Genomic DNA, 26,919 nt, shown 5'->3' on the forward strand with positions numbered 1-26,919 from the left:
ACAGTATCACAGGGGTCACATTTGCTGAATCAAAGGTAGAACTGAAGCTTAATAGAATAAGAGCTCAGTAGATTTACATAGAATATATATATTAGTCATTCATAAAATTCAATGGTTTATCAATTTTCCTCCATATAACTGCATTTTGAAAGAGTTTTGAATACATTCAGGCTGACAAAAACACGCAGCCTTAAACTGATAGTTTACATAGATAAAAAAAAAAAAAAAATGACACACATATATATAAATTACAAAAACCAAAACACAACACTGAGACATTTCTCAAAATATCTTATTTTGTGCTCCACAGAAGACAGAGTCATACAGATTTGGAACGACATGAGTGTAGGTACATTTTTGAGCGAACTGTCCCTATAAGCTGGTTTAAGATGGTCTCCCAGTGTGGCAAAGCTGGTCTTTAGTTAGTATGACCAAAAAAAAAAAACAACAACAAACAACCTTAGCCCAGCTTCAGATGTATTTTTTCCATCTCTGATGTTGTTTAAATAACATTCAGACTAATTTAATAATGTGTTCAGCTACCTATAGATTGTAGTACTCTAAGCTCCATTTAACATATTTTAGCATATTTAAATCTTTTCTGCAGAATTGTGCTGATTTTCTACCACAATCACTGCTGAAAACATGACAAAAATGTGCTGATTTCCACCGAGAGTGATCCAAGAGCAAAACAAGATGATTAACACAGATGATTAGTTCACTAATGGAGGCTATTAAGGAGAGAGAGAGAGAGAGAGAGAGAGAGAGAGAGAGAGAGAGAGAGAGAGAGAGAGAGAGAGAGAGAGATGAGGACGAGGAGGGAGAGAGAGGTTTAAAGCACTTTATTTTTCCATTACACCTTACACCACATTACTGAAAAAAGAAAAGTTTTTTCTAAAAAATTCACAACAAGCTGATCATCCTGAACTGTACATAGCACCTCATTAAAACACCAAACATCGCAAAACCACACCAAATTATTAGTAAGTTTGTAATATGCAAATTCAAGTTTCAGCCTTCCTTGCACCAGATGCCTAAACATCATTTCAGGATTTATTGTAGAGAGTTGCAAACCTTTGTTTTTTCTGGTTTTCCAGATTGCCAGTTTGGCAGTTCCTATCAAATAATTTAGTAAAACCATTTTCCTTCTCATTAAAAAACTGTATTTCAGACCCCCAATAAAAACTACTTCAGAAAAATCCTCATTGAATCTTCTAAAACAAATCTCAAGCAAATTTAAAAAGACCTTGTAATCTGTTACACTTTAAAAACAAATGCTCCAGGTTTTCCTCAATCCCACAGAACCGACATTCCCCCCCCACTGCTGGATTGAGGTGCGCCACATGCCGGTCCGTAGCGATGGCCCCGTGGATGATCCTCCACTGGAGGTCTGCCGTTCTCTCTCTCTACCGGGGGTTTATACAGCGTCCTCCACCTGTCCCGCACCAGGAAGTCTGGCTGTAGCAGTTCAGGCCATTTAGATGCCTTTTTATTCCTTTTAGTGATTCTTGGTGTGTCATTTTCACTGAAGTGCAATATAAAGCTTTCTTAGACGCATCTTTAAAAAGATCAAGCTGGGGGGTCGTGAAGGATAAAATCGAGTCCGCAATTTCACCATCTTCCTCATTTATGATAGGTGAGATCTTAATGTCTGGAAAGTCTTGGTTATTTCTCATGTCCAGTGTTTGTCTCCGTGCAATCCAAGACCTGCAGCCACTTGGTAGCGCATTGGAGATCTCTTCTTTCAGTTTAAAAACAAGACGCAAGGACCTTAAACCCGTCAACTCTTGGAGTACTTCAGTAGGTTTCCAGCCCCTCTCATCAAGAAGATGTCCAAGTTTGTAGACGCCATTCCTTATTAAGCATCTCCGCACAGTCACGGAGGAGAGCAATCGAGTCTGGATCAACGGATTAAAAAACAACGGTTCCTCTGGAGTCCAATGTTCTTGCTCATCTATGTCTCGTTTCACTTTAAAAAACAGTTCTCCATGTCTGCAGCATAAACTTATAAAAACGGTGGAAGCTCTGACAGGCTTATTTCCTCTAATTTCATTAAAAACAAGTGTTTGTCTAGACCAAGTCCTCCTGCCTGCTTCAGCAAAGCACTTGCTGTTTTGGCCCATGTCACATCTTTATAAAGAAGTCTCTGCACAGACTGTAATCTGAAGGCTCGGATCCGACTCCTCAAATCCACCAAGCCTTGCCCACCCTCCTGGACTGGAATATACAGGGCAGCTGCACGGATCCAGTGCTGTCCACTCCAGAAGAAGTTGACCAGTGTCCTTTGAATGTTTAAAATGAGTTCTTCAGGTGGCTCCATGACTGCAGTCCTGTGCCACAGCATCGATGCAGTGAGGTTGTTGATGACCAGGACTCTCCCCCTGTAAGACAGTTGTGGCAACAGCCACTTCCACTTTGTCAGTTTGGCAGACAACCTTTTCCAGCAGACCCTCCCAATTTTTCTTTTGAAACTGTTCATTACCTAAAAAAAACACCTAAAACTTTAAAACCATCTTGTCTCCAGCGTAAACCCACCCGGGAGTTGAGGAAAACCTGTGCCTTCCCACCCACCAACAATAAAACCTTCACTTTTGGACCAATTGACTCTTGCAGAGGAAGCTCTTTCATACAAACCAAGAGTTTGATTTAAAATTGTGATGTCATCCTGATTTGAAATAAAAACAGTAATGTCATCTGCATATGCTGATAAAAATAACTTAAAATTGTCCTGTGAATTAGGAATTGCTATTCCATTAAGATTCTTCCTCAACCTGCACAACAAAGGTTCTATGACCAGGTTGTATAGTTGTCCAGACAGTGGACATCCCTGCCGGATGCCTCTGGACACCAGGATCGGCTCACTCAAACCACCTCCTGCTTTCACCAGCACAGACACAATTAAAATACAGCAAATTAATGTAAGATATAAAACTGTCACCAAATCCAAAACACTTTAAAACATTAAAAAGATATTCATGATCAACTCGATCAAAAGCTTTTTCTTGATCTAATGATAAAAACCCAAGATTTCCATGATAAACCTGATTAATGTCGATCATGTCTCTTAATAAAAACAGGTTGTCCGTAATTGATCTTTCAGGAATGCAGTATGACTGGTCCTTGTGAATCAACTGGTCTAAAAACATTTTTTAGTCTGTTTGATAAGCATTTGGAGAATATTTTGTAGTCCGAACACAGTAAGGATACAGGTCTCCAGTTCTTTAAAAATCCCAAGTCCCCCTTCTTTGGAAGGAGAGACAGGACGGCTCGTCGACAGCTTGTGTGGGAAGTGTTTTGTTCTTGATGCAGTCCAACAACACTTCATAAAAATCTGGTCCTATTATATCCCAGAATTGCTGATAAAAATCCACAGATAAGCCATCAATCCCTGGAGAACGGCCAGTGTGTAGCTGATGCACTGCTTCCGTGAGTTCTTTAAAAGAGATTAAAGTGTCCAGTGCCTCTTTCTGCTGGTGCTCGAGCTGAGGCAGTTCCTCCAGCAGATCCTCAACGCTTGCAGCATCACAGCTCTCAGCGCTGAACAACTGCTTATAGAAGTCTCTCGCTAGCTTCCTCATTTCAGCTGGATTTGAAGTTACCGATCCATCTTGCCGACGGAGATGACACATTTGCTTCTGATGGACACTTTTTCTCTCTAAATTAAAAAAGAAAGCACTTGGAGCGTCCATGTCCTTGACAGAGCAGAATCTGGCTCTTATCAACGCTCCCTTTGCCTGCTCCTGCAAATAAGAGTTCAGTTCTTGTTTTTTCTTTTTTAAAACATCGCAATGCACAGCTTCACTACTGGATACAAGATTTCTTTCCATCGCCTCAATGTCCTTCTGTGTAAAGTCCTTACTGTGTTTTTCACTATAGTTGATGTTTGGGAAGCATAATTCTGACAGAAAAGTCTTATGTTCACCTTTCCCACATCCCACCACTGACACAGACTTTCAAATGAAGACTTTTTTTCAACTTCCAGTTGCTCCAAAACACTTTAAAACTTTCACAAAATAAAACATCATTTAAAAACTTAACATTTAAAAGCCAGTAATAATTAGACTTTTGTGTCTTCTTTATATGTTTTAAAACCAAAGTAATCATGTGGTGATCTGAAAAACCATTGGGAGAAATAGAAGCATCAATAACTCTATTACTCCACATTTCGTTCAAATAAAACCGGTCTAATCTTGCTCCAGAGACTCTATCATCACACACTTTCAGCCATGTGTATTGTCTCACACCCGTGTTTCTTGTTCTCCACACATCTATTAGCTGAAATTCATGAATAAAACTTAACAGGGTAGCAGCAGATTGACTGTGAGGCTCTTCACCATTTCGGTCTACAATAAAATCAGTTGTGCAATTCCAGTCACCACCAATTACCAGACACACACTCTCATCATACTTCTGGACAGCATCTCTTAATTTCATAAACAGATCATTGCGTTCTGGACCGTTATTGGGAGCATATATATTTACCAGCACAAACACAGTTTCTTCATATTCAATTTCTGTTAGTAACAATCTGCCTTCAACAATCTTGTCTATATTTAAAATGTTGATATTCATGTTGGAAGAGAATAAAATGGCAACTCCTGCACTGTTGTTTTGTGCCATGGCTTAAAACAAACTTGCCTTCCCACCACATTCCCCACTCAATTTCATTGTCCTTGTTAGTGTGGGTTTCTTGTAAAAAAGAAACGTTAACCTTTTTAATTTTAATAAACTCAGAAACCATTCCTAGTTTTTCCCCGGTCTCGTCCACCGTTTATATTTAGAGATCCCACCCTTAAAACATCCATGTAGGAATATAAAAATAAAGAGGACAGAGACAGAAAGAGACAGTAAAAAGTAAAGTTCACCACGTGATGTTTAAACATTTTGGTGTCTTTGGGAAACAACTTTATCTTTTTCTCAATTTTGTTACCATTTTCTTCAGTCTAAACCTCTTTTTCTTGTCTAAAGCCTCATAACTAACCGTTCTCTGAAATAACAGTACCGACGCTATGAACTTCTCAGGGTCTGGGAAAAAAATCAGTGACATCGAAAGCCTTGCCAAAAGTCATGTCTAGAAAGTCATTTATTTCTTTTAGAGTGTACACGTCCCTTTCTATCTGCGAGCCCACATCAGAAACCTCAGAAAAAGTATCATCATCTTTCATTTCTGTCTCACAGTTTTCTTGACTCTTTAATAGATCAACACTTTCCATTTTAGTATCTCCACGTTCACTCACATCGTTTTTCGTTACACTGTTTTCACCTGCTTCTGGTTCAGCACCAGCTTCCTCAGTATGACTGTCATTAATTACGCTTTCTGCCGGTTTTCCACTGTGATCCTCCCGCTCCTCCACAGTTGAAGGCAGCGCGCTCTCTATCGCGTTCTCCCCGCCGCCCGCGGCACTCGGCCCGGCGTTCTCTGACGCGTTCTCCCCGACGCCCGCGGCACTCGGCCGGGTGTTTTATGACGCGTTCTCCCCAACGCCCACGGCACTCGGCCCGGCGTTCTCGGACGCGTTCTCCCCGCTAACACCAACCTTATGTGGGCACATTAATCGCTTATGGCTAACATCCCCACATACAAAACACTTCATACTCCCTGTGTTTGGCATAAATCATGTAAGCCTTCCCCTCATGCATCACCCTAAACGACACGTCAATACTCGGCTCGTTCAGGAACATGAACACTTGTCTTCTGAAAGACATTACATGGTTGTTTTAACGACTCATTCTTACAGCCGAGTGGAAGCGCTTTCATTGCACTAGCGAATTTCCCGTAGCGCGAAAGTCCACGCTCAATCTCCTCGTTGGGAATGAATGGAGGCACGTTTGACACGGTTACTTTTGTGGTTGGAGCAACAAGCGGTGAAACAATAATAAATTCTCCACTTACCACAATCCCGTTTGTAATCAAACGGCCTACGTGCACCTCCTCCTTCACAAACACCACCACACCGCTTTATTCATACGAGACGCAGATGTAATATTCTCGTATCCGATCTCCTCTCCTACTACCGCGACCAACACATCCTCCACCGCCACACCTGACGCAGGAACACACCTGACGCCATGACGGAGGAAACAGGTGGCGTCACCCTCATGGAGAGGGACGCCATCCCGATCCCAAACAAAACACAAATACACTCAAAAATAAACTATAATCTCCTTTACAAAAAAATATTTTAGTTTTAGTAAAAAAAAAAAAAAAAAAAAAAAAAAAAAAAAAAAAAAAAAAAAAAAAACGAAAGAATAGTAATAGAAAAAACCAAAAAGTCGCCCTCTCCACGTGGGAACCCTCGGACACCCAACCCTCTCAGACTCAGAGAGAGAGAGAGAGAGAGAGAGAGAATAAGAAGAATAAGAAGGGGTTGGGGATTTGAGAGGAAAAAACATTTAAAATGGACAGAGATGACATACAAGTAACTACAAATGAAATGTCATTTGTGCTTCCACAGAGCTTGGGTCGACTAGATTAAGATTAAGCTTTTTATAACTCTGAGGTCTCAGTGAGGTACTTACAAACACAACACATGTATGCTTGAGCTCACATTCACCTCTATGATGATGGTGTGATATTATTGCACTCAACTGATTTTATTGCACTCACTCACTCTTAATTAATTTAGGAATTTTTTATTTTACATCCTCCCTCTCTTCCCTTCGTTCTCTTCTTACTTTTTATTTGCATCATATTTCTTAGCAATATAAAGCTCCAATGACACCCATAGTCAGCATGAGTTGGTGCATTATGGGAAGTGCACTTGTTTTCATGCTCGGGTTTGTTTGTGTCTGTGTGAAAAAGAATTATGGAGGGGCACTCATGACTCCACACAGAAAATGGATGCTCTTTGTTAGGAAACCATAATTCATAGTGCTGTAATTGATTGGGGAGTGTGAGGATTTACAACCAAAAAGAAAGAAAGAAATAAAAGAGAGACTTTTGATAGAGACAGAAAGAGAACACAGAGTGAAATAGAAACAAGGAAGCAAATGTGTCTAAATAGGACATGATAATGATCTCTCATCTCATCTGTCATATCTTCCATGTGAAGTATGAATGAGCTCCCCAGTGACAACAGAGTCAGTTTAACACTTTTTTTTTTTAATTAAATCAGGTTTGGAGTGAATAAGACAACGCCCCTAGATAATGTTATCAATGACAGAGCTTGCCTTAACTGTGCACAAAGCAGAGTTTCAAGCTGATTCTTGTAACCAAGAAGCTAAAAAGGATCTATTTGTCAGCACCAGGGCACAGTGGGTAGTACACATACTCCTGACACATAAAAGCCTTTGTGCTTGTAGGGACAACTGTCTGAATTAGGCCTGTGTCATGCCCAATGCCGGACCCTCTCTCTTTTTGTCTTCACAATTCTGTATATACAGTATTACTTGTTCAAAGGATCACAAAACTCACGGCTAGGATCATTTTGCTGTTTTTGAGTCACGGATCGGATAATTTTCAGATCAGCAATTAAAAAAAATTCATATCAATGTAACTGCTTTCCATCTATTACTAAAGCACACTTTAAGTACTTCTTCAATACCACAGCAAAAACTACTAGCTTAACTAAGAAACTTCAAACATGATTAAAGGTAATTGAACAGCCAGTTAAATAGAAAATAAATATAGATGATTCTTTGTTAAAGCTGTGTTTTGTTGTTTGATTAATGACAGACAGCAGCAAGTATTTATAGACTGCTGTGCCTTTAAGACCTGATGCACAGATCTAATAAAATAATACACATCATATTTTTTTCTCAGCTGTTTTTGTTCACCTAAGACATAACCTACTGCGTTTAGTACTGAAATGAGTTCTCTTGTGCCTCTTTTTGCACTGGAGTGGTTTGAAATGATTTGAATGTGTAAACTGGCAAGACAAAACACACAAATGATAAACTTTCACTTTATGGTGGTTAAATTTTGCAAATAATCTGTGAATTAATGGCATCAAAACCTTTGAAATTCCCTGATTCAGACTGCTATAATTTTGTGTAGTTTAGACAATATTAGATCTGTCATTTCCGTTGGACTGTAGTGTTAGGTAAACTAACCCTCTAAGCTGTTTTCCCAGTGGGGGCCATTGGCTATAGTTGCCGCACTGTAGACAAAAACTAGCTCACACACTCTGTGAACCACCTACACACTGCAACACAAAGCTGCTGGAGCTGTAATAGTTTAGTAGAGATTACCACAGTTTGCATCACTGGCCCAGTCCAAAGAGCTTTTATAAACCATCTGACATTCAGACTCCTGCCCTGCTTTAAAGAAATAGTTCACCCAAAAATGACAACTACAAAACTACAATACATCTCATCCTCATGGACTGAACCTGATTTGACTGTTCTTGCTGTGAGATGTTACTTCCCTCTTCCACCAAGGCATTTGCAATTTCCCAGACACGTCTAGGGGTACACACAGTTACACATGGTTTGACACTGTGAGCACAATCAGCTGGACTGGGCATCTGGGTATCTTTATCTGGTATTTTTCAACATCAGTAGAAAGGTATCTTTAATGTCCAAAAGTATTTGAACTGTGACATTAATTGAAATTAAGTGTCTTAAGGACTGCTCCACAGGTGGAATAATCGTTTAATCCATTATCTATCTATCTATCTATATATATATATATATATATATATATATATATATATATATATATACACACACTATATAAAGTGCTGTCAAAATGAATGCGTTAAAGCATAAGATTAATTTTTTCAGTTTAAAGCATTGAAAATATTTAACCAATTAACGCAGGGGCGGAGCTAAGGTTGGCCACCCCACTCACAACTGCTGCTTCTTTGTTTTTTTTCTTGACCAGAATTTATTTAAATATAAGAATTTAAGAATTTAAATATTTACTACCACATCAAACAGCAGACTTTTCAGATGTGTACTCCAACTCCACCTCAGCGGGAGACGCTAGTCAAACAAGTGTGGAAAATGTACAGGTGACGAGGTAGATGAGATGTTGTCTGGCCATATGTCAGTAAAAATGAATTTTCCTGTCCTGTCAGCCATTATACTGTGCTGGAAGCATGTGCTCTTCAATTGCATGCACAAAAGCGGCGGCATGTGCTGTAGCCTATATCATTTCATATTAAAGTGCAAAAGAAACAACGAGCATGCAATCTTGTAGTTATGTCATCAGTTAAGTCACCAAAAAGGCGATTAAATCTACATTAAAACTGTGCATGCATTTAAGTATTTGTTATATATTTTAGAACATGTTTCTGAAATGCAATGGTTTTCAAAACTGTCCTGGAGCAGCCCGGCACTGTCTCCCTCATCTAACACCTGATTCAACTCGTCAGCTTATTAGTAGAGACTTTCAAACATAAACTGAGTCAGAAAATGTAAAGAGTTGTGAGAAAATACAATGCATGTCAGACACAAAATTAAGCAGCCAAATTAACCTAATAACCCAGCTTCTGTGATCTCTGTTAATCAAAGAAAAAAAAAAAAAAAAAAAAAAAGAGGAAATCAATAGCTTTTGTAGCTTTAAGGATTCCTCTATATTTCCTTTAGAAATTGGTGTTTGATAACTTTATTCAATTTCTGTATATTTCCTACCTGTTGAAGGGCACAGCTAGCTATATATAACATTTATTGCAATGGGTTAAAGAAAACTACTTTAAAGGGACATCAGTAGTACTGGTCTCAGTTATACTTGCACTCAGTCATAAAAAAAGATGCCATTTAACATATTTAAAATATACTGTCTTTATGTTGTTTCTGTTTTAATTTGAATATTGAATGTTAAATTATTGAAATGTAAAACAATATTTAAAAACTTGAATGTTAGGTGGGAGAGAGAGAGAAAGAGGAGAATCTTTCTTGATTTACAGAATGTACATCTTTGACTGTAAGATCTTGCCTTGAAATCCCACATCAAAGGATTTTTTCAACACATGACCTTCCAACTGGTCATTATACTGTATTATATGCACCTGTGTTCGAGCTGTTAGTCATAGATGGAATGTTTGTGTGAAACTTTAAGCATGTGTAAGTCAGTACTTGACTCAATGTGCACTTTCTTTTTTTTCTGTGCTCTTTCTCTGACTCACTGGATCCATAAAATAGAAAAATAAAGATAAACTAATATTTTTCTTTGATTTAACTATGACCTCTTTCATTTCATCTTTCTCTCCCACATTTCTATTGACCATATCAGATGAACTACAAAAATGAAAGAGAATTGAATGAGTATGATGCTGCCTGGCTTTGTGCTTATTGCTTGAAAATCTTTAAGTCAAATAATCATCTTTAACCCGCACCTGGACGCCGACGCACTAAACAATGTTTACGAATAGATTAAATGAAACGGGGCAAAATTCATCAATATAAACTATATATCATTATAATGGTCTAAGCCTCAAGCATCAACGACAGATCGCTGTTTTTCAATGGAAAGCTTATAAGGAATGTATTTGCTAAATTCTCTCTCTCGTGACGGCTCATGACGCGCGCTGTGACGCACCTGTCATCTGATGGGGGTGTAATTTAGCGATCCGCTTTATGCACAAATAATTACACAAATTACACAAATAAACTTCAACATTTTTCATATATGTGTGTTTGTGTGTTTTGTGGGGAATGTGGCTGTATCTGCATGATTTCTATCTCTATGACTGATAATCAGTGTGTGATAGACAGCTATCAGTGTGAATGCGATCTATATGAATAGAGTGTGATTATTGTATATATGGTGCATCTGTATGATTATCATCTGTATTAAGGCCATCAGCATGTGATTACCGACTGTTTGAGTTTCTATCAGTGTAAATGCTGTATTTCTAGCAATCTCAGGATGTACTGTAATTGGCATACATAGTTAATTCTTTATTATTATTATTATTATTTCTTATTATTACTCAAATTATTCTTATTGTATTTTTCTAGTGCTCAAATAAATCACTTTTGGTTTTTTTGGTTTTTTTTTTTTTTTGGTGTATATATTTGGGTTGGGGTGGGGGACTAGACATAGTCTCAGAAAAATGGTTGCAGGAATCTCATTTTTCATGGTATCTTCTTCAGATTTGAAATAGAAACTCATGAGACATGGGACTTTTTTCAAAGCACTTCAGTGTCTATTACTTTTTATCTTTTTGAGCATTATAAACTCTGGATGATGGATAGTAAAGCCCAAAGGGTCTTCTTTCCAAAGACATCAAAATTGTGTGTGTAGCACACTGAAGTCAGGAACTATTACAATTTTAAGTTAGGTAGGTCATTTTCAGCTGTGAATCCCATAATGCAGGGGGCAGGTTAACAGGTTAAAAAAGGTTTGTGTCTTTTAAAGTAATTCTTTTTAATGGTGGTATGATAACATAAAGCAGGTTAATGATAGGAGGTCTATGACTCCTGCTTCTTTTCAGTGCATAAAATCAGTGAAATTGAGGTACTTCTATGCTACAAGCAATAGACTTTTAACTCCTATCCTAAAGGAGTGTATGCTGCAAAAAAATAAAAATAATAAAATAAATAAAAAATAAATAAATAAAAAAATCGGTAAATCAATACAAGTCAGCTTCTAAAATATTGGTAGACCTGTACTTTTGAGCTCAAGCAGTTTTGTAATTTGGCAAAGATTGCACCCCTAGACTGAAATTGGAGGGCAAGCTCTATTTTTCAAAATCCAACCACTGTATATCACAACATTAGCCCCATTTCACCCAACAAGAGCAGCCTCTGCCATCACCATAACCCTGTTGAGCCTTCAGTGGAAGTGTTTGATGACACGGAGGGTCAAGGATAAGGAAGAAAAAATGACTCATGAGGGAATTTGACTGGTTAAAAGGAACATGACGTAAGCTTTAACTAAATTTCAAGGGTAAACAATCCCCATGAGTGTGAGAAGCTATACACGGCCACTATGGACACTATAATATCGCCTGCTACACTTGTCCCTCACTCAGCCTGTGGGGCATAAGCAGAACAGGACACTATAGAAACTGCAATGACTGCCAACGTTCTGCAACACAGCTAACAAAGAGTTTGTGCAGAAAAACAGGGTATGTAAGTTCACACTTGACTAAACCAAACTGTATGTCTCTTTAATGATAATCTACTTAACATGGGAAGGACAATGAGAATCTATTTCCATGTATAAGTATGCCCTGGAGCCTCACTTGGCCACACCAGCAGAGTTGGGGTGGCAGCATTAGAAACAACTGTATCTTCATCCACGTTCCCATGGGCCTGACTGATGCCACATCCATCTGTCATCCTGCATCATTTGCGTTGATTTATTTTATGACATATTGTGTTTGTGTGTGTGTGTGTTTGTTTTAGTTACTTTATTTTTATTTGTTGTTCATCTTTTTTTTTTTTTTTTCTTAGAAGAGAACAACAAGCCAGTCGACACTGCTCATCTCATTAAGTGAACAGAGGAACAAAAACACTCACGCAGACCAACACGCACAATAATGATTCTAGTTTAAACATCTCTGCAGGTTAAGAGCATGATTGTAGCGCTTTGGCAGTCAAAAGCCATTTTGGCTCGCAAAAACGGTAAACATGGCAATTTGGGCTTACTTGGTGATTTGATTCCCGCTTGCTACATGGAGTGGAAGAAAAGCAGAGGGAAAGAGTTGCTGGTGCTCATCCACAGATCATGTGGAGATAGATGTTTAGCGCTCTAATTCAGTGCTTTTCAGTTTCTAGGTTGGACCAACAAATAAATATGTTTAAGGGATGATACACAATCAGGCTGACTTTATATCACAATGAACCCTGACAGATCTGTGACGTGTACTGTTGACTGTATGACTCTCTGCAGGTCGAAAAGGTCTATAGGGTAGCGAACAGAATAGATCATTTAAATCTGAATTATAGATGGACTGACATGTGACTGCACAGATGTGTGGAAACACCTAAGAATGGGTGTAATTGTCTAGGTGTCTGTGGTTGAGAGGAGTTGGCAGCTTTTTACACTGATAATTAAAAAAAAAAAAATCACAGTTTACACTCACATGCATTCTCTCTGTCACAAACACAAATACACAATTTACCAAGCCAGTACTCTCCAGTGATTTTGCCAAATCCTTCCCTGTAGGAGTCCCACTCCCTGAAGAAGTTCACAGATCCATCCTCCCTCCGCTGGATTACCTGACAAAAAAGCAGAATAATAATTAACAACAAATCTGTATCAAAACTGTGTTAGTAGGTTGCATGATATTAAGCTTTTTAACATCTGAACAACAGGAAAATGCCCTGCTGTGTTCTAATGTATTATGTATGTGTGTGAGATCATGCTTTTGAATAAAGTAAGCCTATTGTATGATTTTAGGGCTCTTCCTCAGAGTAAATCCATGATAAGTGTGAAAGAATAATCTCTCTCAGCAAAGACTGATATGAGACCTGAACAAACATAATGATGGAACAGCGCCGCATTGTGATCTTAAGGATAATATAATTTAATGGAGTATGATATCTTGATCTAGTCAAGACAGACTCAGAAGAGTAGGACTTACAGAGCTCGTAATCCATTTGTGTATAGACACAATCACATACTGTTCAGTGCCATGCAAAAGTTTGAGTGCACCTTTATCATGCACTTTTTTAAATTCTTTAAACTATATGACTAGTTTGAGTCACTTTAAAGGAAAAAAAGGAAACAAAAGAAGAACATGAGATGAATGAAAGAACATGAATATCAGAATGTCTCAGTATTTGAGCTGTCTCCCTTTTGCATTAAATGACAGCAGCGCTTAAACTACATGAACTTCACACATGTGTGTAAAAAATTGTTAAGTAAACTAAAAACAGTAACTTACTATGAAATGTTGGATCAACATCTTATATTGAAATAAATTTTCTACTAAACAATCCTAAGTAAAAATTTATCCCCTAATAAACCCCTAAAATCATTAAGAATTTGCTGATAAAATGTTTTAAACACATGAAAACCAGTGTTAACCCAAACCCTAAAATCTGAATGGTTGGTTAAAAGGTTGTTGAAGGATAAAAACGTTAACAGCGAAATTCAAAAATATTTTGCCAGTGTACAACAAGCAGAGGAAGGATGAAGGTTGAATTAGAGTTCAAATTTAAGCAAGAAGGACATTAAAGACGATGCGTCTTAAGAAAGTGCAATAGTGGACATGCACAGAATAAAAGAGATCAAATGTGCCAGCATAATGAGTCTGTCAAAATCACTGACACTAGTTTTGTCTGTCTGTGTGTGTGTGTGTGTGTTTTTGTGTGTGTGTGTTTGTGTGTGTGTGTGTGTGTTTTATGACACAGAAGGGCAATCAGTGCAAAATGGTAATCAGAAACAACACTCAGGGGTCTGTGTTTGTTCTTCTGCATTATCTGTAATCCCTCTGGGTAAATGGCATATTTGCAAAACTGATAATTACTTTAATTTGATTGATGTATTGAAAAAACAATTGAAGCCTTTTACCAACTAATTTGCAGTGTACTCTGCATTAATTACTCTAAAAGTCTAGAAAACCACAAACTGAAATGTCTGGTCAGTTGAAGTCATAAACAGGTGGACTTTGTTTTCTGTTGAAATTCGGTAGCGAAGACAGATGGGAATGGAAAGGGGTCGATCCAGTATGGGATGACAGTTGTCAGTAATCTTAAAGGTTTCGCTCTCTCCCACATCACTCCCACCCTGTAGCTGCCCTGGAGGCTCCTGGGAGATCAACCCTGCCTGCACAGAACTGAGGCAGACACCACTGTCAAGGTTGAAATTACACATGCATCCACCCACACACACATACAATCATGCCTGTGTGTTATCTTGCCTTTTCTCAACAAATTAAAGGCAGGCAAGAAGTGAAGGTCAAAGGGGCATTTACCATCACTGCCTAACAACAGTGTCAGCTGAGGCAGAGAAACAGACAGAGAGAGAGATAGAGGGAGTATTAAAGGTGAAATCAGAATCGGTTGACCTCTTTCTCACTGTCCCTGTCACCAACAGCTTTCAGGAATGAAGCAATCCCTCTTCAACAAATACACATAAAAGAAGAACGACTTTGATTTGTAATGTGAAACGTTTACCTAAAATGTCTGTGGTTAGTTTCCCTTATTTTTAAAGGGATAATTCAAACACACACACACACACACACACACACACACACACACACACACACACACACACACACACACACACACACAGAGAGACAGATATTCTGGTTCACTATCCTTGTGTGGACTCCCCATAGGCATAATGGTTTTTATAATGTACAAACTGTATTTTCTATTGCCTTACACCAACCCTACACCTAAACGTACCCCTCACAGAAAACTGGTGACTTTCACGTTTTTATATTAATTATAAAAAAGATATAAATTTTAATAAAACCAATGTCTACATTATAAAACTCAGAAGAGTATATATTTTAATATCTCTGTTCTCCGGTTGTTCTTGTGTGAACGTTATATCCTACCCAAGTCAATGCATTATTCATTCCTTTTTATATTAGTGTTTAAAATATTTAATTTAAAAGTAATTAATAAATTAAACAAACTAACTTACTGAGCGACCAGCCATCATATCATACCCTGCCATGCCCAATTATGATGCAAGGGATAGAATTTATATCTACACAGAAGAAAGCCCTGTAGGCTCTGCCCAGGTACAGATTGTGTCAAGCCATTCGTTAGTTGCAATAAATGCGTGAATCTGTACACCTGCAGCAGCGGAGGACTATTATTCTGCTGCACCAAACTGCGGAAAAACTGATGACCAATCAGCAGAAATGGGGCGTTTAATTCCCACCCATGTGTAGAAATCGAACATTCAAGCTGTTTATTCATTTTTCTACCCCCTTTTTTTTGGGGGGAGGGGGTGAAAAAATGAAAAAGGAGCCCTTTTCTCATTTTTCTACTTTCAATATTAAATAAAAAAAAACACATGAACGCATGACACACAGATTGTGGATCCTGTAAATGGACCTTAAAAATGAATGGAATTTCACACACAGCTAGTAATATACACTAAATAATAATTCACACTATATATATATGAAGAAAATGTTAGTTTGTAGTCTCTATCTATTATTAAGGTGGGAAAAAAACACCAAAAGTTTCAATGAGCTGTTTCATGTCATTTACATAATCGAAAGACTTAATGTCCCCTCACATACTGTCAGGGAGTTTTTGTGTACATAATATATTAGATATTAAAGATTTTGTGTTCATAATTTATAAGTATCCCAATCGCCGGAGTACTGATCACCTGCACTCACTTATCCTTCCCAGCATAAAGCCACCTTCACTTCAGTGCTTCGGGGTCCAGTCTATACCGTTCACTACACTGGACAGTACCAGACTCCTGCTACACTAACCTGTGTCTGTTTTACCTCCAGAAACTCTAACAATCCTCTTGTGGTTTTCCTCGTTGTCTCCCCAGTTTCCTGGATCCCAAATCCATACTCCGAAGCCGCGATCTATATCCACTATCGGGATTTCTCTCTGGACTGTTGCCACTGCCATTATTCTCACCTGCCATTCACTCTATATTCCGACTGTTCAATAAACCTTGTTGTTTTACTAACCTCCCGTCTCTACCCTGGTTTGTGACAGAAGACTGGACCTCAAAAGAAATAAGGATGACTGTCCCCGAGGATCGGCAATGCTGCTTGCAGCAGGGTGGTCGGCCATTGGAACAGTATGTGGTGGAATTCCTCGAGCTGTATTACCGGGTGAGTTGGCATGACGCAGCACTCAGTGCCTGCTTTCAGTTGGGGCTGGATGAGAACACAATCCGTTGTGATTACCCATCATATCAGTTTCCCTTATTCGAGCTGATTAATCTAGTCCTTTATTTAAATGGTTCTAATTCAGAGGTAGAAGAAATAAAGGATAATATATTTAGTTCTCATCCAGACCCCACTGAAACACACAGAGCCTCTCCAACTCACCCCGTGCCGGGACTCTCCACATGCCTGGCCAATGGCTCTGACCACCCATCGCCTCGTGTGCCTTCCCGTACTCGGGGATGGACTTCATACAGCGCTGACCTGGGAGCAAAAGTTTATAATCCCGCTTTACAGTCTGTCAGGTCAGCGCTAAAGGCTGCTCCCCTTTCGCTACCTCCAGCCATCCCGGTCCTCAGCCCCAAACTGCCAGCCTCTGCCTCTGATGCAGGCCTACCGGCTACCGCCGCACTCACCCCAACCCAAACGAGGAGGATGAGGAAAAGACTGTACTCAACCCTCATCCTCACCCCAGTTCCTGAGTTAAGCCCAGCCCACGGCGGGCTCCTGTTCCTGAGATCAGCCCAGGATGGGCTCCTGATTCCCCGTTAAACCCAGGAGGGGCTCCTGATTCCCCGTTAAGCCATTTGTTGTATGGCGCAAGGTCACGCCTTCCAGAGGGGGGTGTAGTGTCAGGGAATAATCACTGTCACAGCCACCTCCATCATCATCACATGTTCCCAATCACACCCAATCCCGATCGCTGGAGTACTGATCACCTGCCCCTGCATTCACTTATCCTTCCCAGCATAAAGCCACCTTCACCTCTTGTGCTTCGGGGTCCGGTCTACCGCTCACTACACTGGACAGTACCAGACTCCTGCTACACTAACCTGGGTCTGTTTTACCTCCAGAAACTCTAACGATCCTCGTGTGGTTTCCCTCGTTATTTCCCCAGTCTCCTGGATCCCAAATCCATACTCCGAAGCCACAATCTATATCCACTATTGGGATTTCTCTCTGGATTGTTGCCACTGCCATTATTCACTCTATATTCCGACTGTTCAATAAACCTTGTTATTTTACTAACCTCCCGTCTCTACCCTGGTTTGTGACACATACAACGTGTATAAAAGAATCACCCCCCCCCCCCCCCCCCTTAAAATGATCCAGCTGTATTTACTCTTATGAATATAGCTACTTATAACATTTTATAACAACAATATGCAACTTATAACATCCAAGTGAAAGCTATAACACCAACATGAAAAAAAAAAAAAAAAAAAAAAAACAGAATCACGGTGTTGGAAAAAGGATCACCCCACACCTAAAAATGACTTGTAAACTTAATCAGGTGTAGCTAATCACATTCTCAAGCCATTTGACTTTCAACTGTGATCAGTTGATCAGATCATTTTGATTAGCTCAGCATGAAAAGAGTTTTCCTGGAGCATTTTGGTCCTTGGTTGTGCAACTGAAGCAAACAATCAACTATGGGTGGCAAAGCACTGTCAAAATATTGCTGGGATAAAGTTGTGGACAGGCACAAGTCAGAAGATGGGTCCAAAAACAATAACAACAACAACAACAACAACAAAAACATCTTTATCAATGCCTATAAACATAGTGAAGTCTATTATTAAGAAGTGGAAGGTATATGGTACAACACAGACCCCTCGCTGAATCAGGACGTCGCTCCTAACTGTTTATTTTGGTCAGAGAGTTGACCAAGAGGCCTACAGCCACTCTGAAGCAGTTGCAGGAATTTATGACAAAGAGTGGTCATTGTGTGCGTGACAATATCACAGATTCTCCACAAATGTGGCTTGTATGGGAGGGTTGCAAGAAAAAAAAACACTCCTCAAGAAAGGCCACATGCAGTCACGACTGAGCTTTGCCAAAACACAGCTTGAAGATTCTGAGGCAGATGAGACTAAAATTTATTTATTTGGCTTCAACACTAAACGATATGTCTGGCGGAAATACAATACTGCTCACCATCCAAATAACAGCATTCCTACAGTAAAGCATGGCGGTATGTTATGGGGGTGTTTCTCTGCAGCAGGGACTGAAGCACTTGTCAGGATAGAAGAAAAAAATGGATGGGGCAAAAAACATCAGATTCTTGAGGAAAAACTGCTGCCCTCTTGTCAATTGGAAAAAGGTTTACCTTCCAACATGACAATGACCCAAAGCACACAGCATAACTGACCACACAGTAGTTTTATTTATTTCACTTGGATGTTATATAGTTGTACTGAGTAAAAACAGTTGGATAAAACAAAAACTGTGTCCGTCTTCATTTCAGGCTACAAAGCAAAAAAAAAAAAAGATGATTATTTTAAAGGGTGGGTGTTTCTTTTCTATACCTACAGTGATATTAGCCTCTTCACACCCTGTTGTTTACAGTAATTGATCCGAAACCCTTACAGTGCAGTGATCTGTGAATCTCGGCCTGTGGTCTTTGTGTCATGACTGTGCCATTTCACAGCAAATGACAAACTGCACCCAAAATGTCAGTCGCTACTGACTAGACTAATTAAAGATTCTCTTTTAATTAAAGTTACCACCGAAGGATTATGACAGCTGAGGGCATCACTTTGGTGGTTCTTCAGTACAGAACCTTTTTGAAATCAATATCTTTTTCTTGCATGAGATTAAAAAAAAGTGAAAATGATTTGTCTTTGCTCAAGGAGGGCTCTGATAGGTTTGATTATAGCAGGTCAGTTCCTGAAGTACTACTTGACATTTGATGTGTCACTTGGGTTATGCCTTTTACATTCCTCAGAGAATAAAAATGAAAAATTAAGTCTGCATTTTTAAAGTTCTGAGTTGATTCCATTCATTAAATATTCAGAAGACAGAAGTCGTCACTTCATGGTTAAAATTCTAATTTGTTTAAGGTGAATTATTATTTAGCTTTCATTAATAGCCGTGTCCAATAAAACTGAACTTTAGAGATTTTTTTTTTTTTTTTTAATTTATGTTTTATATAAATCTCTACCATATGGTTGAGCTGTCAGTCCATGGTAAATCTTGATTTAAATTCAAAGAACTATTTCTATTAATTATTTTCCAATAATAAACATTCCTTTAACTTTATAAGTATCTTGGATACATTTCATAACCTTCAGGGTCCACAAAGATAAAAAAAAAAATATTTAAGCGTCTCTATATATATATATAGATGAGTGACAATATTTGTTATATGATGTCTTTTAAAGACATATCAACCGTAGGGTCATGCATGATTTTAGATAATTATGGTAAATAAACATTTTTGCATTTCTCATATATTTTGCTATATTTCTGTTCTTTAACCTCTACTCTATTCACAACAACATTATGGTTTCATCCCTACTTCCCTGATTGCTTGTTTGACCCTATTATCTGATGACTGACCAGCACCATTATCTCATTTGTGTGACTGACTGAAGTTTGTAAAATGCTGCTGTCACTTGAAAACTTGATATTCCCAAACCCACCATGGCAACAGCAGACACAGAGATAGGGCAGTACAGCTCTGGAAAGATTGCGCTCTCTCATCTCTTCCTTTTTATAGATTTATTCCCTATTAAATTAAGCTTTATCAGTAAAAAAAAATAAATAATTATTTGTTCATCTCGAATTCCTTACACTTCCATCTGTCTATGTTACTTATTTTCACAGTTAATTGTAGACCGGTAATCAGTCTCATTTGAATTGTGACACGTTTATAGCCCAGAAAGTTAGTAAGGACATTGTTAAATAGCAGGTCGATGTTTTTTTTTAAAGTGTTCTTATATTGAGTCCCCAGGTTTAAATGCATCTAAGGTCAGAGAACATTGTAATTTTCCAGAATATACATTTATACATAGAGTCATTTGTCCATAATTTTGAGACGGTTTGTTCAATTCAGTTCTGAGCGAAATGTCTGTAAACCTCTCCCTTCCATAAGCCTACTCTGCTCTGATTGGTCAGCTGGCCAAGCCTGTTGTGATTGGCACGAAAAGGAGTGGTTGTGCAAGTTAGAACATAAAAAACATGTAATTTATACCACGGAATACGATTTTTAATGGGGGACCCCAGTTCTAGTTCTGAGTAATAATTGGGCGGGTTTTGTTGTGACATCCTGGCAACCAAGCATGCACCTTTACATATAGCAATAATATAGCTCTCCAATCTGTTCTTAAAATCAGCATGAAACTAGCCGACTGAAACGGCATCTGTAATGAGAGGGCGGGACTTGATTTGCATCACTGGAAGTTGGGGCGTTGCTAACAAAATGTAGTGAGTAGTGAGTACTTCCCCATGGCTCACGTCAGCACTGGTTGCGTTGATTTCCATAAACACTACAGTATTCCATAAAAAAAAAAAAAGAATTTTACATTTTGATTTCATGCCGACTTTAAAATAATGACCAAAAAAATGTTGGATACGTTAGCCGAGTGCTAACGTGACTAACTGTTGAAACTATACAGTTTGTAAAACAAAATATGTCTACTGTAATGTCTGAAGAATGACAGACAAAAGACGCTCCATGTCTAAACTTTTAATTAGAATGCAGAACAGCTGTATCACAGGCGCACCAGTCTAACTCGCTCGCTCGTCTATGACTGTCGGTGCAGCAAAATAAACAGCAATTTCAGTCTGTGCGCTACACTACATTCTTTATTATTAAACAAAGTAATTAGAACAACGACAGTCTACGACACATTCTTTGGAAATAGTGGGTTCACTGTGAATTATCAGAACTATTTCAGAAATATCCATGTTCACGTGGAAGCCTAGAGCTGCATACATACATATACAAACTGATTTCTACAAACTTTGGCCTTCATCAGCCTACTGCCAGCAAGATTACAGATAAAAGATATTCAGCGCTGCTGCTTCTCTCCCTAGGAACTGGAGTATTACAAAGCTTCACTGCAGAGAACTTAAACAAGTGACAAAGAACCCTTGGGTGACAGTGGAGAAACACAAGACATCTCTATTCCCATTTATAGGACAAACACTAGCACAATGAACAAGAAGCGTGTAAGTGATGGAGGTGTAATAGTGTAGTCCTGGATGGCTAGTGGACATTAAGAGGTCAATGTGTCTGTCAATCTGTCAATGAGACAGTCAGTGCATCTGTCTCCAGACACAGCTGCGTGTGTATTTATCTGCCAGGACAGTGTCAGCTGTAGAAACGTAAAAGACAGCTGTTTAAACTCTCACTGCATTCGACTGGTTTAATCCTACACTGACTACAACAGAAGCGCAGGGGCAGATTAATAAGGTGGTCAGGGGCCCCTAGGTTGCTCTTTGTGTGAGGCCCCCCTTAATCATTATGCTTTACTGGAGAAATTTATTTAGTGCCATACATGGTCCACAAGCAAATAGTAAGGTGAACTTGCATACACGCACAGCCAATCCTACAGTGTTTCCTCTACATTCCCAGTGTCCCCACAGGATTTTGTGTGACTGTGATGTGTGCACATTGGTTCTTCTAGTCTGGTGGTTCTGTGGATATAAGGGAATTTTGTTTATTTTAAATTTAAATGCATAAATCTGGTGGATTTTAAGAGCAGAATCAAGTGACTAGCTCAATGAAGAAATATGTGCTCTTTCTTAGTAGTAATTTATTTATTGGCTGCATAGATGCCAATCCGAGACCCCTGCACATGTGGGCCCCCTAGGCTGCAGCCTAGGCAAGCCTGTGTGTTAATCCACGCCTGCAGAAGCGACCATGGAAATGACCTACAATGGCCCCAAAAAGCGTTTGGACACTTAAGCTACAATCATTTCACTGCATTAGATAGAAATAACATATTGTCAAATTTGTGGCCACAATTCGAACAAAGGCAGCAAACATGATGCAAAATTGCAATTTAAATTTGAATGTGAAGAGGCAGAATTAAAATGAAGAGAAAGATCAGTTTGAAATACCATGAAGTGAGCCAAGACTAAAAACAACAGAGCACGATGCCCCTGGCTTATAGTTAGTTGGCCATTATTGCAAAATAATCCCCCTGATCCCCCTGCCGGGCTTTATTTTGAGATGATGACACCTGACTGTACATTATCCCCTACATCATTCCATTACTGTGTGGAGACCTCAACACATGAAAACACGAGCAGATAACCTTAATCCAGCTTTCAGGTTTTCCACACTATGCCTCAATCAGTATTTAATCTGTGGTTGACAGTGAGACTGATTACATCATGAGGACAGGATCCCTTGTCTACAAGACACTCAAAACAGATATCTGGTTTTAATCAGGATGGCAATACTCATCGCCACTAAGGTCTCATGCTATGAAGGCGAGAGAGATAGAGAGATCCAGACGGATACAAAAGGAGAATAAATGATTGCGGCAAGGAAATGATACAGCTTAATGTTTCTCTGACACGATCACATTCACAAGGAGGTGTGAGAACGCAGCCAGCAGGGATGGGAACATATGCTGTTTCAGCACACTTATGATGCTGGGTCTTAAAAGCCATTCTTTTGTTCTTAGTTTTCTCACCCCTCTTTCCTTGTTCCCATTCTCCCCCTTTCTTTGGGTGATCCTCTTTTTCCTCTGTCATTGATTCTTACCATTTATCACTTTGTCTCTCTCCCTCTGTTCTCTTTAATCATCTTTCTTTTCCTGCTCTGGACAGGGGAATTACTGGATTAGTATGGAGTGATCAATTGGGAGAGGCAGAATCATGTTTGATGTTTCATCTGAAGATTTAGAGACTGTCACTGCCCATCATTACTACAGATATCTCACAGAAAGACACAAAATGTGTGTGTGTGTGTGTGTGTGTGTGTGAGAGAGAGAGAGAGAGAGAGAGAGAGAGAGAGAGAGAGAGAGACTTTTGACTTTTAAACTCCTTTTAATTTACACCATTTTTCAAAACATTACAAAGCTAATACACAAAAACAAAATAAGAAATAAATAAACACAAAACTATTTTACCATACCAAAGTATAAGCAGTCATGTCGTGAAAGGTGTGTGTTTGCCAATTTTTTAATGGGACACGCCAAGTTGGCAATCCTGAAAACACAACAAAACGCTGGTCAAGATGTTGACTTGTTGCCTCTTTTTAAATCATTGGTAGAATTTAGGGTTGCTGTTGAATTTGCATATTATAAACAAACTGATAATGTACCTTTTTTTCAAAATGAGGTGGGGTGTGAGAGATGCTTTAGTGACAATGAGTGAGTTTGGAAATATGGTTTTTAATTGAGAGAGAGAGAGAGAGAGAGAGTATGGGTAACCTGATTCAGTAACACTTTACCATAAGGTTGTATACATTAACATTAGTTAATGTAATAAATAAAGTGACCTTGATTAATGGTAATTTCTACATATACAAATAGATTTTTACATTTTAACAGTAAAAATTCTAGAAGGTAGCCTTAACTGATGCATTATGACCTAACTAGACTATGAATGAAAAATAGTAGGTAAAACTTTTAAATTAAAATTAAACAATATAAAAAAAATGCTGAAAATTATTAATAACATTTTTTAAATAAATAGAAATTATCTGTTTTATAGTTAACATGAAACAACAAATTGTACATTATTAATTAATCCTAATGTTAATTTCTACATATATTAAGATTAATAAATGCTGTAAATTAATAATAATAATAATAATAATAATAATGATTGTTAACAAACTAAAGTTCATATTTAAAAATAAAAAGGTAGGCTATATTATATATTTAACAAGATTTAAAATTGCTGTAAATTATTAATAAACCTAATTTAAAAAATAAAGTGAAAAAATAAAAAGCATAATAGGAACTACTGTTCATAGTTTTTTCATGGTGCCTAATACATTCACTAATACTGATGTACAAAACTTTATTGTAAAATGTAATGCTTGATTTTATTTCTTAGAGGGGTATCTATGTGTGTACTCCCAAATGGGACAAAATAAACAGTTTACACCACACATACACACATATCTACCATTAAAGATGGTCATTTCCAAAAGGTCAAATCTTTTCCAGTTAAAAATAAAACAATAAGTCAATAATCTGACATTTCCGGCTATGCTTTATTTTTTTATGTCCACATGTCTCAATTTCTCCACATTTAGAATTCTAACCCCTCATTTCATTTCAAAACCTAACTGCATAACATAAATCCTACACCACGTAGCATGTTAAGATAATAGAGGCTTACTTTATCTAATCACAGCTACAAACCTATGGCACAGCCTTTACTCTGTGCAATTATTTAAAAACACTATACAAACATGCAATGAAACATGAATAAGCAATATGAAACAGGCAGACATTTAAAAACATTTTTTTTTTTTTTTTTTTTGCAGAAAGGGAAGAAAAACAAGTTGCATTCCAAGTGCAACCCCCCACCTCCCCCCATTGAGTTCACAATCTGAGTTTCAATCTAAAACTTTTACATTTCAGGTCTTAGTGCTTTTTTAATATTTCAGAGAGGAGTTGTGGGTACTTTTGATAAAAGCACCATTTGATAATGCCAGATCACGTAGCACTCTAATAGATCTGCTCCCATAAATGATTTATAGAGTGCTCATTTTTAGTCTCCTTTTAGCAGATAAAATAATAATAGTGGAATACATTATCTCGTGGCAGAGCGTGGGTCAGGAACAAAATAAAGAATATCGCCATCACAGGTGATAATGCATGTGAGCTTGTGTGTTTTTTTTTGCACGCATGAATGCATTGATGTGTGTGCTTATATGTGTGTATGAGAGAAAGGGTAACAGAGGGAGAAAGAAAGAGATCTGTAATGCATGATCAAGTCAAAAGTGAAGATATGAAACATTTCTTGACCGACACCTCTATTCTTTCATCTGTCAATGCCTTAGGTGTGTGTGTGCATGGCCATGTTATGCTTGGTTCTACCCAAAAAAATATCAGTGTTGCAGAATTTTTTTTTTTTTTTTTTTTTACCTGCATGCCCTCCCTGCATCTCTCTTTCTTTCCTCTCTTTGTTTAGCATTAATGCTGAGAAAAAAAGTGTAATTCCTATTTATAGGAGCTCACGGTGTCTGGCAGAAAGAAGTGTTCTCTCTTTTCTCTGTCATGCTCCCTGCTGAAATGAAAACAAGAGGTAGCAAAGGGATGAGGACAGGAAATACATAGTAAAGAATGAGAGGACTGAGAGGTCTAATTCTGATATTAAAGCAAAGCTGTAGGTCACTGCACAGGCTCAAAGTGGCTCAGGCTATAAATTCTTCCATTTCAGTTTCCATTTGTTGTAGAGGTGGCAAACTTCACTGTAAGCTTACATCATCTGGACAGTGCATGACTTTCAGAACAGATGCAATCAATTACTAGATTTCCAAAATATGGATCCCTGTGGGTGGAATTCATCCAAAACTCCCAGTGTAGTGACTGTGGATGTGCAGTCTGTAATAGGAAGGTGGTGTGTGTTTTGGAGGGCTGTTTAAGCTTAAAGCGATGAAAAAGGATGACCCATTTTTGTACTGAAAATCACAAATGATAGTGCTGGAACAAAAGCAGCAGATCAAGCCTGCAATTATGGCTCATTTCTGTATACACACAGTTAACTAGACAAAAAGATGTATTCAGAGTTACGGTAAATGAAAGCCAGGAACGGAAATAAAGGTCATTATGAGTTGACAGAAAAAATAATTTAGCCATCTTAGATCATATATAATCTAATTTATCTCAATTTCTAGGTTTTTGTGAGAGCACCTTAGGAAAATGTATCAGTTGTCAGATTATTGCAAACATATTTTTCTGTTGTTGACAATTTTATAAAGAAATTCATGTCATTGGACTACTATTTTGAAACCATCTTCCATGTCAAAACGAATGCCTTACTTTCTCTTGAGGAATTTTTTTTTAATAAATTGGCTATAAAAATTGATGTCCAAAAGTCTGATACCATGACTGAAAACACTTTTATTCTGTATTATCCAGGGGTTGTTAAAATGTCTGATAACATTTTTGTTCTGTATTATCCAGGGGTCAGGGGGTACACACACCTGAACCAGCTAATTATGGTCTTAGCAGGCATACTAAAACATCCAGGCTATGGTCTGTGCCAGAGCGTACAAAGTGAGGGGCAGGCACTATTTTTTTTTTTCTGTGGGGGGGGGGGGGCTGATACCATGACTGAAAACACTTTTATTCTGTATTATCCAGGGGTCAGGGGGTACTTTGAAAAAAATTGTTTACGTGATAGAAATTAACGTTTGATATATGTACTGGGTTTTCGTCAACGATGCATGCGGTCAGAGATTCTTGTGTTTACAGCTCTGTAAAATAACCTACTGGAAGCTCTG

At 38.3% G+C, this 26,919-nt stretch overlaps 1 protein-coding gene across 2 annotated transcripts in view; it reads right to left on the reverse strand.

The window, feature by feature from the left end:
* LOC109070369 (fibrinogen C domain-containing protein 1-like) overlaps nt 1-26,919 on the reverse strand; it is a 98,313-nt gene that overhangs the window by 12,352 nt on the left and 59,042 nt on the right. For both annotated transcript variants that reach the window (XM_042756343.1, XM_042756344.1), the window contains one exon: nt 13,017-13,113. In XM_042756343.1, the coding sequence (XP_042612277.1) occupies nt 13,017-13,113 (97 nt within the window). The remainder of the gene's footprint in view (nt 1-13,016; nt 13,114-26,919) is intronic.

Source organism: Cyprinus carpio, chromosome A5 (genome assembly GCF_018340385.1).
Source record: "Cyprinus carpio isolate SPL01 chromosome A5, ASM1834038v1, whole genome shotgun sequence".
Taxonomy (NCBI): domain Eukaryota; kingdom Metazoa; phylum Chordata; class Actinopteri; order Cypriniformes; family Cyprinidae; genus Cyprinus; species Cyprinus carpio.